The sequence below is a fragment of the Pygocentrus nattereri genome, chromosome 12, assembly GCF_015220715.1.
Source record: "Pygocentrus nattereri isolate fPygNat1 chromosome 12, fPygNat1.pri, whole genome shotgun sequence".
Classification (NCBI taxonomy): domain Eukaryota; kingdom Metazoa; phylum Chordata; class Actinopteri; order Characiformes; family Serrasalmidae; genus Pygocentrus; species Pygocentrus nattereri.
The window spans coordinates 27,020,439-27,037,693 of NC_051222.1; the positions used below are offsets into that span (position 1 = coordinate 27,020,439).

Sequence of the window (17,255 nt, forward strand, 5' to 3'; positions counted from 1 at the left end):
GGGAATTTGCAGCTTGTCACTCAAAGTAAATGGAGTGGAAGACTGCAGAAAGACCTTCAGATAGGCATGACTCCTTCCCTCACGCTCCCTCTCTCTCTCCTTGTCTTGGTCTCACTGTCTCTCATTCTCACTCACCCTCTCTCTTATGTTTCTGTTTCTTGCTCTCCTCACTCACGCTCTCGTTTTTGTCTCTTCCTCTCTTTTTGTTTCTATTGCTTTTTCCTCAATCTCACACTCTGTTTGTTTCTCTCTTTCTCTCTGTATCCTTTTTTGTTTTTCTCTTGCTTTTGTTCTCGTCTGGTTCTCTCTTTTCCTCTTTTTTTCTCTTACTCTCTTGTTTGTATCCCCTCCCTCTCTTCTGTAATAAACAGAAGAATACACAAGCACACAGAATGCAGGTGTATTATAAACAGTGCAGTCACTCTGTGCCGGTCCCTCAGTCAGAGCTCTGACAGTTCAGTGCAGATAAAGATAAACCTCCCTCTCTTTCTCACACTACAGTACATCCACACAGATAGCACAGCTGAGAAGCTGATGTAACTGGATGCAATGCCTGGTTATGACAGTAACTCAGCATCTTGCTTTCGCCTCCACTGCCTCCAGAGCTGTATATGTGTGTATGTATAGATACACATACGATGAGAGGTTGAATTGTTGAAACACTGAAGTTAAATGGTATGTAGTGGACCAGATTAAATGGTCCATGAGTGTAGATACAACATAACGTCAACAGAATATAATGGCCAGTCAGTCTATATGTAGGTTTTGGCTCTGAAATGGTATTGAGAAATATCAGTATATTAATAAAAATGTGTTCTGCACTGTACATCAGCTCTTAGCCTTTTCTAAAACATTATATCCAGAATTGTTAGAGATTTGTGGTGTATACACTTTTTAAGTACACCTCCTTGTATCTACACTCTTTGTCCATTTTACTCATCATATAAGTGCAAAAACTAAAACTACACTGCACTCAAACTGCATATGCAATGATTGTTCTACATTCTACCTTTAATCTAACTAAACCGAGCCAGTTATACTTTCTTCATAAGCGAACATCAAACTAAAGCAGTTGGCGAGTCTTCTTTAAGTACTGATAATATCAAAAGAGCTTAATGTCATACTGTGACTTAATTTATCATGATGACTATAAATGTCATGTTGCCCAACCTTAAGTTCACATACTTTGCCCAACCAAAATACACTATATTTCTAAAAGTATTCACACACCCATCCAAATCATTGAATTCAGTTGTTCCAATCACTTCCATGGTGTATAAAACCAAGCTCCTAGGCCTGCAGACTGCTTCTACAAACATTAGTGAAAGAATGGGTCGCTCTCAGGAGCTCAGTGAGTTCCAGCGTAGTACAGTGATCGGACGCCACCTGTGCAACAAGTCCAGTCGTGAAATTTCCTCACTACTAAATATTCCACATTCAACTGTCAGCAGTATTATAACAAAGAGGAGGCAATTGGGGACGACAGCAACTCAGCCACGAAAATGACAGAGCGGTCAGCGGATGCTGAGGCACATAGTGCGCAGAGGTCACCAACTTTCTGCAGAGTCAATCGCTCCAGACCTCCAAACGTCATGTGGCCTTCAGATTAGCTCAAGAACAATGTAGAGAGCTTCATGGAGTGAGTTTCCGTGGCTGAGCAGCTGCATTCAAGCCTTACATCACCAGGAGCAATGCCAAGCGTTAAATGCAGTGGTGTGAAGTGCCACCACTGGACTCTAGAGCAGTGGAGACGTGTTCTCTGAAGTCACGCTTCTCCGTCTGGCAATCCGATGGACGAGTCTGGGTTTGGCGGTTGCCAGGAGAACAGTACTTGTCTGTCTGCGTTGTGCCAAGTGTAAAGTTTGGTGGAGGGGGGATTATGGTGTGGCGTTGTTTTTCAGGAGTTTGGCTCGGCCCCATTGTTCCAGTGAAAGGAACTCTTAATGCTTCAGCAGACCAGGAGATTTTGGACAATTTCATGGGCAGACATCATATTAAACCCTATGGATTAAGAATGGGATGTCACTCAATTTCATATGCGTGTGAAGACAGACGTGCGAATACTTTTGTCAATATAGTGTATATAATAGATGATTTTGTTCAATAAATGAATGAAAAACTAAAGTCATTTGTGGTATTTGTTTTATTGGGTTCCTTTTATCTAACATAAGAGCTGGTCATAACTCAGACCTGTGCAGAAATCCTAAAGAGTTACATATATGTGTGTTAAAATTTGACTTTTTTTCACAGTATTTGAAAATGTCTGCTACTTAAAAACTTAATAAACATTTTATATATATATATATAATGTGTGTGCGTGTGTATGTATGTGTATATATATGTATGTGTATATATATGTATGTATATATGTATGTATATATATGTGTGTGTGTATATATATATGTATGTATATGTATATGTATATATATGTATATATGTATGTATGTGTGTGTGTGTTGTGTGTTTTATATCTCATCTCTGTCTGTCTCTCTTTTAGACCCTCTTAGAAACCACTACTAGTCTGCTGAACTCGGACTTGCACTGGTCTCTGGCGCACCTGCGTAAAGCCGTCAGCAGGGGGCTCCACCCCAGACAGGACCACTGCAACATCTGCCTGCAGCTGTACAAGAGACGTCAGGAGAGTGAAGAGGAGGTCATCATCTTCAGGTACACATGCACAGTTTGTTTGATGTGGTTGTTTGAACATTGAAACAGTTTAAAGCAGTGAACTCATCATGATTTTTCTCCATTCTGAGCCAAAACTTTGGATTATAAAACAAAACATTTCCGGTTTCAAAATCTGATTGGCTAGGCTGTGTTCGTAGCTGTTCCACGAACAGCATGTTTTTAAATAAAATTCTGTTCAAATAAAAATTCTGTTGATGTTTGCAGTCAAATGTGCGTCTAGATGCACAAATGACCATATACATCAACAGATTGTTTTATTATTTATTTATTTTTTATTTATTTACTATTTTATTTTATTTATCTTTATATCAACTGAATGCTGTTCATTCAGTCTTTGTGTTGTCTGGCGGCCATGACCTATTATTAATGAGCTACATTGCTTGTCGGATGAATGGTTTGGTTTATTGCAGTTATTGTTAATAATAAATGTATCATTAAAAGTGCAATTTATCACATGTTATTTTGCCAACATCTCATGAAAGTTGCACGTGTCAGCCCAAACACCCTTTAAAGAGGCACTGCGGTTGAAATCACTGTAATGCGCAGCCTCTTGAAGCTTACTAAATTAACGGTGGTGTCTGTGTCTCTTCATATGTGGATTTGTATTTATCTGTCTGGTTATGTGTATTTGTCTCTAGCTGTGGTCACTTGTATCACTGCCAGTGTCTGCAGCGGAAGGAGCAAGGGTTTATGGGTAAGGAGCTGGGGCCTATGGGAGATCGTGTTCACTCGTGGAGCTGTTATAAATGTACCTCCAGCCAGAACGCTCGGCCAGGGGACCGGGTCGCTGCTGAGGGCGGGAGAGCCAGATCCACCTCTCTTGCACAGGTTAGTCCACCAATCCATCTGAGCTTAATTCATCAGTTTATTCTTTATTCACACAGCCATATATCACGTGTTTCCTGTCATTGACATCTATAATTGTTACAGAGATCAGTCATTTCTTTTTTTAACTGTTAGAGATATTAAATTGTAAGCTGATGTTTTTGTTTGTTTACATGGGCATCAATAAACTGGCAAAAAAACATTTTTCTTTCATCTAATGACAAATATAGAACTGACTGGAACCAGATTCTGTCGTGAAATGAAACAAAAATATCTCGAATCATGACCATGACACGATTTTTGACCATATCCTCCATTTCCCCCCCCCCCCCCCCCCTCTCCCTCCCTCCCTCCCTCTCCCTTTCTCCCTCCCTCTCCCTTTCTCCCTCACCCACTCTCCATCTTGCTCTTGCTCTCTCCCTCTTTCTCTCTCTCTCTGTCTCTCTCCTGGGAGACAAGAAACAGTGTCTGTTGGTTTAAACTAATGAGTGGTCTTTATGTATAGATTTCCATATACACATGGATGGATTATGCTTGCTAATTGAAATTTCAGAAATGCAAATCATATGCAAATGGAACACTCAGCCAGCATCTGGTCTATTGTAATGGCATGGGACCGATAACCAGAGTCAAATAAGTTGGTTACCAATGACAACAGTAGTCTCCTGCTTTTTTCTTTTGTACTTATAAAAGGTTGAGATTATTAACCTTTCAAGAGATGCTTCAGTATGATTGCAGTAGAAGGAGAACACGCTTTTATCACAAAATGTCTTTAAAGAGACACTCTGGCCAAAATGAAAACGGTCACTATCACCATGTCTATAGCAAACATGCTTAATTACATCCTGTAGGGTTGACACCATCATCTCTACAGTGGTGGATTTGGGGCAGATAGCTGGAAAGCAGATGGCTAACATCACACAGAGTTTAATAGTTTGACAGTCTTTATTATGACCATGGAGACAAAGGATTGCTCGACAGAAATAACTTGTCACTTTAGATAACAGCAAGCTAAAGGCTAAAGTTAACTAGCTGACAGAACAAATGAGTTGTCCCTGGAGTGCATTTTCTTTCTTAAGACCTTTCTCAAGAACAAATTTAAGAATTCAGGAAAACTCACTTTGTGATTTTGTTCAGTGACTGAGACGAGTTACACCAGTTGTACACCATGGTTGTGTTTATTAGCCTATATGTCAGTGGCTAGCATTGTATATAAAGTAATACATGAGTCAGACTTTATGTTAGGAGTGAGTGTAATTAATTAAATAGGTAGATGTCTGAACTCTGCCCTGTGATGGACTGGCGGCCTGTCCAGGGTGTTTCCTGCCTTCTGCCCAATGTCCGCTGGGACAGGCTCCAGCACCCCACGTGACCAGAGAATAAGCAGCTTAGATTTTGTGTGTGTGTGTGAGAGATATCTGAACTCTGAATTATACAGATACACTATATTTCCAAAAGTATTCACTCACCTATCCAGGCCTGATAGTTTTCAGGTGCCACGCCGGAATTGTGGTGACGACGCCGACATGCCAGTCAAGCGAACCAAAACTAAATAACGGCCGTTTGTGATATTCCGCCCAAACATTTAAGTCTCAAAATTAATATACGTTAATTAAATTAATTATCTTCAAAAGCTGAGCCGCATCAGAGGGATCAAAGAGCCGCATGCGGGTTGCCGACCCCTGGCCTAGTGATCTGACCATAGGATCTGACACTTCTCTTGATCTGACATGCGCAGGTTTCACTGTAACCAACACCAAGGCCGAGCCTACTAGCCATTAATCCAGTCAGAAACGGCGGGGGCGGGACTTGCTTTGACCAAACAAACTGATAGATTCAGTAGGAAATCCCAGGAAATACACGTCAACGCGAAACGTATAAACTCAGCCATGGAACACAACTATATTAAGCCTATATTAAGCCTGTATTAAGGGGAAAATGGAACTGAATAGTAATTTTAGGGCTGTAGTATTATTTATGAGTTTGTTGCACTGTAACTGTTTCAAAATATTTAAAATAAATGCTGCATAGTTTGCTATTATATTTTTAAAAGAAATGAATGTGTCCTTGTTCATGTCATTTAGTCAATGGTTAGGCTACTAATCAATTCCTAGTTTACTTTGGAGTATTGGAGTATTGTTATTGCCACCTGCTGACCGTTCTTGGCATGGCTGTAGTATCTGTAGTCTCCTATGCTATAGAAGCAATAAGGTATGTGACTAGTTAAAAACAGGTATGGATTCCTGAACAGGCCTGCTAGTCCCAAGAGTTCTGATAATCTGCACAAGCTTCTGAAATATAGGCTTATATTGGGTTTGTTTATCTCATGTCTGAATGTTGTTCATGTATTTCAACAAAATTCAACACAATCTATCATTGAAGGGACTAATTCAAAACCAAAAATTCTTTGACAGTAATGAAGATCAGGGTTATACATAGACATATATCTGCGCCCAGGGGCCAACAAGTTATGTGTTAAGTGTGTCGCATACATAGCACCCCCACCCTGCTCACCTCCCGAGCAGAGAAAAAAAAGTTCAGGCTCAGGAATTTTTCCCACTATCACCCCTGCCTATCCAAATCAGTGAATTCAGGAGTTCCAATCACTTCCATGGCCACAGGTGTATAAAACCAAGCACCTAGGCCTGCAGACTACTTCTACAGACATTAGTGAAAGAGTGGGTCACTCTCAGGAGCTCAGTGAATTCCAGCATGGTGCCATGATAGGATACCACCTGTGAAACAAGTCCAGTCTTGAAATTTCCTCACTACTAAATATTCCAGTCAATTGTCAGTGGTATTATAACAAAGTGGAAGCGATTGGGAACAACAGCAACTCAGCCACGAAGTGGTCAGCCATGTAAAACGACAGCCCAGGTCAGCGGATGCTGAGGCGAATAGTGCGCAGAGGTTCCAACATGACTGTGCACCAGTGCACAGAGCAAGGTCCAGAACGACTTGGATGAGCGAGTTTGGTGGGGAAGAACTTGACTGGCCTGCACAGAGTCCTAACCTCAACCCGAACTCATCCTAGAACTCCTTTGGGATGAATTAGAGCGGAGACTGTGAACCAGGCCTTCTCGTCCAACATCAGTATCTGACCTCACAAATGTGCTTCTGGAAGAACGGTCAAAAATTCCCATAAACACATTCCTAAACCTTGTGGAAATCCTTCCCAGAAGAAGCTGTTATAGCTGCAAAGGGTGGGCCAATATTAAACCCTACGGATGAAGAATGGGATCTCACTCAATTTCTTATGTGTGTGAGGGCAGACGACCGAATACTTTTGGCAATGTAGTGTATCTGTATATCTGCTTTTAAAAACTGTACACTTAATTGAAACTGAATGAATTAAAGATTAAATGAAAACTATTCTCTTTATTTTAAAATTATGCTGAATCTAAACAGAACTTAGAAATTGATAACAATATTAGATAAAAAGGTATGAGGTCATTTTTTCTGTTAAATCACATAAAATGGCTAAAGCACAAAATATAATAAGTATAAAATCAAATCAGCTGAATTAATAGGAGTTATTGAACTCTTACGTGCATGCTATAACAAATTTAAACCTTTATATTGTATTTATTATTTAATATTTATATTTACTATATTTATTTATTTATTAGTTGTTTTATTTACTCCTAACAATCTGAAATATTTTCTCCTCATGATATTAGAACACTATGTATTAAAACTGCATTCAAATTGCAAATATTCAAATGGCAGAAATGGTACAAATGCTTTTTCATATTTTAATCAGAACGTTCAGCCACTTCATTACCAAAACCCCACTAAAAGAAAGCTAGCATATTTTTGCGTATGTTTCCTCGCCACAAGCGATTAAGGCAATGATATTTGTGAGCTTCAGATCACTGCAGGGCTATAATTGAGCCTGTCCTCCTTCATCTCGTTTCTCTTCTGCTCCGCACTCGTTTTTTTCCCTCATTCTGTCAGTCCAGTTGTGTGTCAGATCCCTCACTTGCCATCCCTTGTTTTTGTTTCAGACCAAAGTGACGTCCGCACATCGGGGGAGCGCAGCTGAGGCTTGTGGGAGAAAGGTAAGGGGGATTTTTGTGGGATGGATTATAATGCGATTATAATGGGATTACAATGCATGATAGGATTGTGCTCGATTAGATTAAGATGAGGTAATCTCTGTGTAATCTGGGGAGGTTTGTGACCAGGTGGTTTTGTACGCTGCCCAATGAGATCACGTAAATGTTATAGAGCAGTATCGCCCCCTGCACTTCCTGTAGTGTATTGCAATCTGTCAGAATGGCTGAGTAGATCATATAAACATTATAGAGCTGTATTGCCCCCTACGCTTCCGGTAGTGTATTACAGTCTGTCGGAATGACTGAGTAGATCATATAAACATTATAGAGCTGTATTGCCCCCTACGCTTCTGGTAGTGTATTACAATCTGTCAGAATGACTGAGTAGATCATATAAACATTATGGAGCTGTATCGCCCCCTACGCTTCCTGTAGTGTATTACAATCTGTCAGAATGACTGAGTAGATCATATAAACATTATGGAGCTGTATCGCCCCCTACGCTTCCTGTAGTGTATTACAATCTGTCAGAATGACTGAGTAGATCATGTAAACATTATGGAGCTGTATTGCCCCCTACGCTTCCTGTAGTGTATTACAATCTGTCGGAATGACTGAGTAGATCATATAAACATTATGGAGCTGTATTGCCCCCTACGCTTCCTGTAGTGTATTACAATCTGTCGGAATGACTGAGTAGATCATATAAACATTATGGAGCTGTATTGCCCCCTACGCTTCCTGTAGTGTATTACAATCTGTCGGAATGACTGAGTAGATCATATAAACATTATGGAGCTGTATCGCCCCCTACGCTTCCTGTAGTGTATTACAATCTGTCGGAATGACTGAGTAGATCATATAAACATTATAGAGCTGTATCGCCCCCTACGCTTCCTGTAGTGTATTACAATCTGTCGGAATGACTGAGTAGATCATATAAACATTATGGAGCTGTATCGCCCCCTACGCTTCCGGTAGTGTATTACAATCTGTCGGAATGACTGAGTAGATCATATAAACATTATGGAGCTGTATCGCCCCCTACGCTTCCGGTAGTGTATTACAATCTGTCGGAATGACTGAGTAGATCATATAAACATTATGGAGCTGTATCGCCCCCTACGCTTCCGGTAGTGTATTACAATCTGTCAGAATGACTGAGTAGATCATATAAACATTATAGAGCTGTATCGCCCCCTACGCTTCCGGTAGTGTATTACAATCTGTCGGAATGACTGAGTAGATCATATAAACATTATAGAGCTGTATCGCCCCCTACGCTTCCGGTAGTGTATTACAGTCTGTCGGAATGACTGAGTAGATCATATAAACATTATAGAGCTGTATCGCCCCCTACGCTTCCTGTAGTGTATTACAATCTGTCAGAATGACTGAGTAGATCATATAAACATTATGGAGCTGTATCGCCCCCTACGCTTCCTGTAGTGTATTACAATCTGTCAGAATGACTGAGTAGATCATATAAACATTATGGAGCTGTATCGCCCCCTACGCTTCCTGTAGTGTATTACAATCTGTCGGAATGACTGAGTAGATCATATAAACATTATGGAGCTGTATCGCCCCCTACGCTTCCTGTAGTGTATTACAATCTGTCAGAATGACTGAGTAGATCATATAAACATTATGGAGCTGTATCGCCCCCTACGCTTCCTGTAGTGTATTACAATCTGTCAGAATGACTGAGTAGATCATATAAACATTATGGAGCTGTATCGCCCCCTACGCTTCCTGTAGTGTATTACAATCTGTCAGAATGACTGAGTAGATCATATAAACATTATGGAGCTGTATCGCCCCCTATGCTTCCGGTAGTGTATTCCAGTCTGTGCAGTTGTTTTAAGCTAAATTTGTGTTGATGCATTAACCTTTTTCTGTAATCTTTTTTTTTTTTTTTTTGACAGCAACTGTATTTATTGTTGGTATTTTGTCCAACCAAATAAATGCTTACTGCCCAGGTAAATAGCTTTAAATATAATTTCAGGTGGCCTAAGACTTATGTACGGTGTTGTAGTGCTGCTGCTGACAGATTTTGACAGATGACTTTTACTGCTAATCCAGCTTTCTGTATGTGCTTAGCTCAAACTCTCAAGAGCACTCGCTGTAGGCAGGGATCGTACTAGTGTGCTTTAAAGAGAGAGAGAAATAGAGAAAGCACTCTCTTTCTTTTTGTGAGAGCGGTGATGTGTGAAACGGAGCCGGCCTCTCTCTCTGTCTCTCTCTTATCTCTCTCAGCATTAGCCTGGTTATGACCGCCTTAACCTCACTGCACTCACTCCATCCTTCACTCTCCCCCGTTCACGGAGAGAGATGAAGCGAGGGATACCGCTCGACCTTCCCCTGCCGTCTGCCTGTCTTTTTTTGTGTTATCTCTCATTTCATTTATCGCTTTCTCATTGTACCCAACTCTCGCCCTTTCGCTCACCCTCTGTCTCTGTATGTCTCTCTTTTTTTCTCCTTTTTGTTTTTCTTTTAGTTTTCTTTCTTTGTTTATCTCTATCACATAATCTGAGTGTTTGGTCTTTGAAATTCTCTCTTTCTCTGTCTGTCTAGGACCAGTGTTTAATTTAAAATTCTCTCTATTTTTCTCTGTGTGTCTCTCTCATTCTTTCTGTCTCTCTTTCTCTCAACCTGAATTTCACTCTTCTCTTTAAAATCCCACCCCTCTTTCTCTGTCTGTCTCTGTCTCTTTCACTCTCGTTTGCTCTCCCTCAACCAGACTTTGTCTTTTCTCTTTGAATTTCACTCTGTCTCTCTCTACCATGTCTCTGTAGTATCTTTCTCACAATTTAAATTTAGTTTCTCTCCGTCTCTCTCTCTCTCTCTCTCTCTCTCTCTCCCTCTCGTTCTCTCTCTATTTAGAATTCATTGCGCGTGTGTGAAGATGGCTCTGCTTTTCATTCAAAATGACAGCAAGGGTAGGAGACAGGAGAAGTGACATGACCCCTTTGACCTTTTCTCCTCTCTGTCTCCTCCTCTGTTCCTCCCTCTCTCCCTTCTCCTCTGCCCTCCTCATCTTTCTCAGTTGCCATGCAAAGCTGATGATGATTAACCACCATAATTACGCTGCGGTTTTCAGTAGGACCGTCACGTACCAAGAACTAATCATAGCATTGCAAACAGTGGAAGAGTTTCTGAGAGAAACGTGTCATTTCTTTCTTTCTTTTTTAAATCCCCCCCACATGGCATCTCATATTCTAACTCTGACTACCCTCTGATCTGTAACTCACTGCTTCAGTACCTCATTGTACACATACAAGGTGAATTTACCGTACAGTCACACCACTCATCAGCTGCTTGTCTTTCAGCAAGGCGCTTCACTTCAGTGAACTATTCCAGTCCACCTGTGAAATCCTAGTGTGCGATTTGATTTGGTTTACCGTTAACAGAATGTAAACACAGATTACTTTTTTTCTACTGTCTGCAACTCAATACTCTTAACATTTTTAAAGCTGGTAAGTTACTTGCTTTTTATTTCTTTGTTTATATTTTCTGCTTGTTTTCATATTTTTTATATTTTTATCTAAACCTAAGTCTGCAGTCATTTGCAAACGTTTGGGTGCCCAGGTCTATTTATTTTTTTATTTACTTATTTAACAATTAACCGTTTGTAGTATAGACATCCTGAAGGCTTTATGGTTCAGAGCGATAGCCCAAATCTGATTTTTAGCATATCCAGATTATATCCAGACTGATGTTTCATAGTCTGGCCAGCAAAAAGAAAATGAAATCAGATTTTTGCAGATCAAATCCACCAGGAGTTGGTTTGAAATGTAATTGCAGTTGCATTTTTTGCAGATGCTTCTCAGCCTGGATGCTCTGGCAGCTCAGAGCAAATTCCAAAGTGTCTTTTGTATTACTCATAATGCAAAAAACAATAACAATGTCAAACCCAGAGTGACGGAAGTGCTGGGATTCAAGAAAAGAAAAACACTCAGATAAGCAAACAAAAAAAATGCCCGAAAATTTTCAAGATTTCAGAGGGCGAGATGATGCACATCCTTTAGTCTAGCATCTGAGTTTGAAATCCATCTTACCAGCGCAACTATGTAGTGATTGACACTATAAATCATTACAACAGCAACCAATTCAGATAGGTTGGCAATGTCTGGACACACAAGACCGATCTGATCACTTGCAGATAACAGTGCAGACAGTCGACTCAAAAGATATCGCTTGTTGGTAGGACACTGTGTTAACTAACCCTGATATGTGGAGGCTGTGCTTTAGCCTGGCTTGCTCTTACTGTGAGATCTGTGCTACAGCAGTGCTTTGTAACATCCACCAAAAGGATCATTAAAATAATATAGATGGAAATTGTCACTTCCACAGAGAAGAGGTCTGAGCACAACAAAGCCTGAGCCCAGTAAAGCCCAATAACATATCTGGTTACAGGCTGTTTGCAGGGTGGTGGGCTTCAATTTAATTCTTCTGCAGATCTTTAAAAGGGCATAAAGGCTCTTTAAGTGTATTCATGTACTTTCCCCTTCTTAACCAACATGGATGTTCTTAAAAGTAACAAAATGTTTAATGACCTGACGTTAATTTTTTATTTTAGCTTTTCTTACTTTTTTTTTTTTTTTATTTTCTACTATTGAAGGTTTTCATAATCAGTGCATCACTGATTGGCTGTGCATGACCAAACGTTTGCTCATCCGTCACCTCGCCTCTGTCTGAAGACTAAATGTGTAACATTGTTTCAAGATGACTACGGTACAGTTTTCACCCTTATTTTTTCTGGTTCTCAATATCAGCATCTTTCTTTCTGCTTTCCACACCATTGCTGGCGCTACTAAATTGCCCGAGATTGATCCTCTGCTGTCAAGCCAGCGTGCACCACTGAAATTCTTTAGCTACTTTCTCCTAGCATTAGCGTTTAAAGTTGTCTTTTCTAGTGGAGGCATAGCAGTCTAGACAGATAATGCTTAAAAAAAAAAAAGTATGAAAAAGTATTTTCATTTCAAAGGTTGCTGCTGTTATCTTTGATGGGGGGTGGATTATTTCACTGATGGATTATAATGACTCATCACAGTGATTTTCCATCAAGCCTTTGCCTCCCTGGCGATGCTGCTACCATCCCACTCCATAACCTCTCCACTACAAGCAATTTTTCTCAAAAAGCTTTTCCTGAGACCTCGTCAGCAGCCCCTTTAATCTCTGTCACACATACACACACGTGGCACTTGGGTTGGGGGTAAGTAGTGAGCGCCCACCCCTCTGTGGCTGAGCTGTTGCAAGCTTCCCTTTAATTAATATTTAACCCTCCACAAACACAGCATGCTAACGCTAACGAGGCTCCATGTGGCTATCCCAGTGAGAGTTGCTTTAAATGTCAGCACCAGGCTACCGTCTTCTGGCAGCTTTAGAATGACTTAATTATAGTGGCGGAATTGCACTCAGACACCCCCACGTTTTCAGGTGAACTCAGTTTGTAGTCCATTAAGATTCTAGCATGAATGTATGCGCTCGCTTAGCACTGGCAGGTAGCTTTTGGACCACATTTACCAACATTATGCCATCGCAAACCCCAATTTGGATTAAAAAGTGCCTCTTTTTTGCTTTTGCTTCATTGCATAACGTTGCCTTCAGGACAAAACCTTGTATATATTTTTGCCCTTTACATTGTGATAAGAGCAATACATGTTATCAGAAATGACTGCTAATAATTATTTCTCCATTAAGTTCTAAAAAATGTTTTTGTTCACGCTGCAACGTTACCATTTTGAAGACGCAGTGTTTTCTTCTAACAGCAGCAATATCCATTTATAGGAGTTTTTTTTGCATAGCACAAATACAGGGAGGAGATTATTGAAATCAAGCACTTTCTCAGATTTACCAATACTGTTAATATTTATTGACTGTGTGCAATTCAACGGCTGTGAAAAGTTTGTCTTATTTTTTGCACATAAAAAGCTGCCATTGTTTGTGCTCCAAAAGAAAAGAGAGTTTTCCAAACACATTTATTTTCAATGGGGCAAAATACACTTGTTAAATTAAGAATAACAAAACTAGCATGACGTGTTTACGAAAAGAAGAAAAATAAATAAATAAATAAACTAAAACGAAATGCACCCTGTGATGGACTGGCAAACCTGTCAAGGGTTTGCTGCCTTCCAGCCCAGTGACCGCTCCATCACCCCCTGGGACCCAGGAGGATAAGCGGCTTAGAGGAATCAATGAATTAATAAAAACAAATGCTGTTAGAAAATGAGCAGTAATGTACAACACGGTGATAATGCAGGTTTTGCCTGAATAATGATTTGAGAGTTTTCTTTTCCACGATTGTTAAAAGCATATTGAACCAGACTTTTTTTCAAAGTAATTTTGGGCTGTTTCTTTTTGTCTGTTCATCATGAAGTTTACAAATAAGGTAAAGGCCAACAGGCCTTCATGTGAAAAGTTGAAAAATGGAGATAGGAGGTTTTATTCTGACAGCAGCGACATATCCAAACGTTTTGGCTCTGCAATCCCAGCTTTACTGAAGAGACTCTTTGTTAAATGTAACAGCTATTCCTGGATGTGCTGCTCAGAGCTACTGCACAAGAGTTTATGCTCAAAAACATACAATTTGCCAACGACCTGGATGCTGAACTCTCAGTAAGATTAAACAGGGATTTTGCATCACACGGCTTCCAAATAGTTTAGCAAGAAAGTTCAGCTCAAGCCAGCTGAAAATGGTTTGCACATTCTTATTTTCTCAAAATATTTTTTGTTGAAATAATCACGTTTTCTAGACAAGTTATAACAAATTTTTAAAAATTAAAATCTGAAAATTTGTCCTTATTTTGATCTGATGAGTCAAAGTTTTAACATGGAAAAAGAACGATTAAAAATCCCACCCCCCTCATACCTGGTGACTAAGAACAGACGGACCAGACATGTAAGCCAGTCACGTGGTTATATTACACTGCTCATATGTAATTACACCTGTGCTCATTTGTGATGATGTTCTGAGTAGAAAACCCACTAAATGGGCCACTGGCACAATGTGTCAGTAGACTGGCATTAATTAGCGTCTCTCTTAATAATTCTACCCCTATTTTCTTCAATTCGACCGGTATTTATGATGTAGGATGTGAAGTAGCCCCGACATGCCTGAGGGTTCAGTATGTTTGTATTTTCAGGGCATCAAATTCTGATTTTTCAAAACATTTCATCCAAGAATCCTAATGTTGCTAATAATGAATGAAAGCTAGTCTGTGCTGGCCAGCGAATCACATATGATTGGTGTCCTCTGGCTTTCTTTCATTGTTGATGACCTTAGTAGACCTTTTATTTAACGAGGTAGTGACATTGAGATTAAAAATCTCTTTTTCAGATGAGCCCTGGAGAAGAAGACAGCACACAAAACATCAACACAAACAACAACTAATTACAGGGGCATGCCTTGTTTTTATTGTAGTTCACTTTTTCCTGACATGAGTTAGTTATAATGGTTGAGTGGCTTTATGCACCAAAAACAATCATTCAGTTTTACGCAGTTCCACGCTCTCCTTATCCCTTAGAATTAAACAGGCTGTGTTTGTTACTGTGCCTGTAAGTAATCTGATAGAAACTAATTTAATGCTGCTTTCTAAACAAAACTTCATATCTCTGAAATGGGAACTTTACAGGAAAAGGAAAAAATCTACATTAATTTCAATGCAAGCCAATGGAACCCGAATTCTTTCCAAGTCATTTTTGGCCATTTCTTTGGGTCCATACTTCATGAAATTTACAAACAATATTAAGACCAGCACGCATTTTCAAAATATGTCAAAAAATGAAAATCGACAAAAGTGGAGGTGCGAGGTTTTGTTCTGACAACAGCAATATGTAGTTTGTGAAAAGCTCTCAAGAAGTGTTGTTTCTTCTGAAACATAACTCTTGATATGCTGTAAATCAAATTGAATTCAGCAGAGGTCTGACTGAAGGTTAATTAATAACAAAAGTATACATAATGGTACAGTTTCCTCATGATAACCCATAAAAATCGTTTCATGCTGTTTTAGGACTAATTCTAATATTATTGCGCACTTCGAAATCCAGAAGGCCTGTTAAATTCAGATCTCACTGTCATCACCATAATAAAGTAGATGTACATGTAGTTAGTATAGTATGGTACAAAAGAGAAGGAAGCTGACCAATAATAGATTTGAAAAAAAAAGAAATGGGTATAAAAATGCAGAATTTAAAAATAGAGAGAGAGAATGATAATGAGTTGGGAAGGATCATTCTTTTGAACAAGTTTCTAATTAAATTGGTTGAAGCCATTCACAGGTTGCGGTGTGTGTGCGCGTGCGTGTGTATATATATATATATATATATATATATATATGTGTGTGTGTGTGTGTGTGTGTGTGTGTGTATACATATAGAGTGTATGTGTATGAAGTCAATCAAACTACAGTTTGTTCTCTGCAGGTACATACGTTGCTCACCAAGGTACAAACGATATAAATGTCCCCTCAAAGGTACAGCAGTGGGTTTTAAGGTTGGTTTTCCTGGGTGAAAAGTACATACAGTACTGTACAAAAGTCTTAGACACCTAAGACACATTTTTAAAATCTGTTTATTTGTGTAGTTTGTGTTTATTTGCTGAGAAAAGTGTTGAAACAAAATTTATGGTACATTAATTAATTAATAATAATTATATATATATATATATATATATATATATATATATATATATATATATATATATATATATATATATAAAATAGTGATTTTCTGGATGTTAGTTTGTTTATTTAGCCATTTTCAAGCCGCTCCTCGAGGAAGCCCAGTATTATATGTAGTTAAAAAGCAGCTCCTGCTTTGACCAATCAGTGCTTCAGTAAATTGAGCTCATGATGTCATCGATGATATTAACAAGTCTCTGTGGCGGCTGTGAAGGAAAAAATGGACCCAAGAGATTCTTGTTACTTTTTATTGTTTTTATGTTTATTTGAATTATGAATACGACTTTCTTATAATGTATATTGTGATAAACTCACTGCTGATGTCAATTGTTTAATAATTTGCTTAGATGCCTAAAACTTTCGCACAGTACTGTGTATGTACCTTATTATAACCTAAAGCTTAAATTGGAAAATATCATTTCAATAGATTATGGTACAAATGTGTCCCCTGACTAAAGTCAGGGGAACCACCCCAGTGACGAGAGGGGTACTGCCCTATGACCATTTACTACCATTTTTCTGAGAGTGTTGGTGAAGGATTCCTTTAGGAAAGGCGAAGAGACTTCTTTAGCCCTGTGTTTAGCCCGACTGGGAGACATGCTTGGTTAAAGGTCTGTCTTCTCTCTGCGTTCCACAAGTCACTGTAATTAAAATAAATAAATAAATAAATACTGTGAGGATTGTAAAGCTTATTCAAGTCCTAATCTGAGCAGATGTTAACAGTAACATGATGCCATGCGGCTTAACATCAGTGTCGTCTGCTTGATGGCAGGAGCAGACTGTGCTCTGTTGCTTTCTGGCTGAAGGCCTACATTCTGTTTGGGCCAGAGCGTGGGCGACTCCCAGAGAAATTGCGATGTGAAATTGGATCTGAAAATAAGTACATTTATTTGTTCTCAGCAAAAATTCTTTCTTTCTGTTTTTAAAACGTCTCCCGCAAAAAGAAGATAGCCGTCTGTCAACAATTGGTGTGTAATTGGTTTATTTAAATGAGGGGAGA

The 17,255-nt window shown here is 39.3% G+C and overlaps 1 protein-coding gene across 7 annotated transcripts in view; it reads left to right on the forward strand.

Annotated features, from left to right (window-relative positions):
• Window positions 1-17,255, forward strand: part of vps8 (VPS8 subunit of CORVET complex) — a 170,254-nt gene that overhangs the window by 133,249 nt on the left and 19,750 nt on the right. For all 7 annotated transcript variants that reach the window (XM_037543387.1, XM_037543389.1, XM_037543388.1 and 4 more), the window contains 3 exons: window positions 2,498-2,667; window positions 3,327-3,516; window positions 7,521-7,574. In XM_037543387.1, coding sequence (XP_037399284.1) covers window positions 2,498-2,667; window positions 3,327-3,516; window positions 7,521-7,574 — 414 coding nt within the window. The remainder of the gene's footprint in view (window positions 1-2,497; window positions 2,668-3,326; window positions 3,517-7,520; window positions 7,575-17,255) is intronic.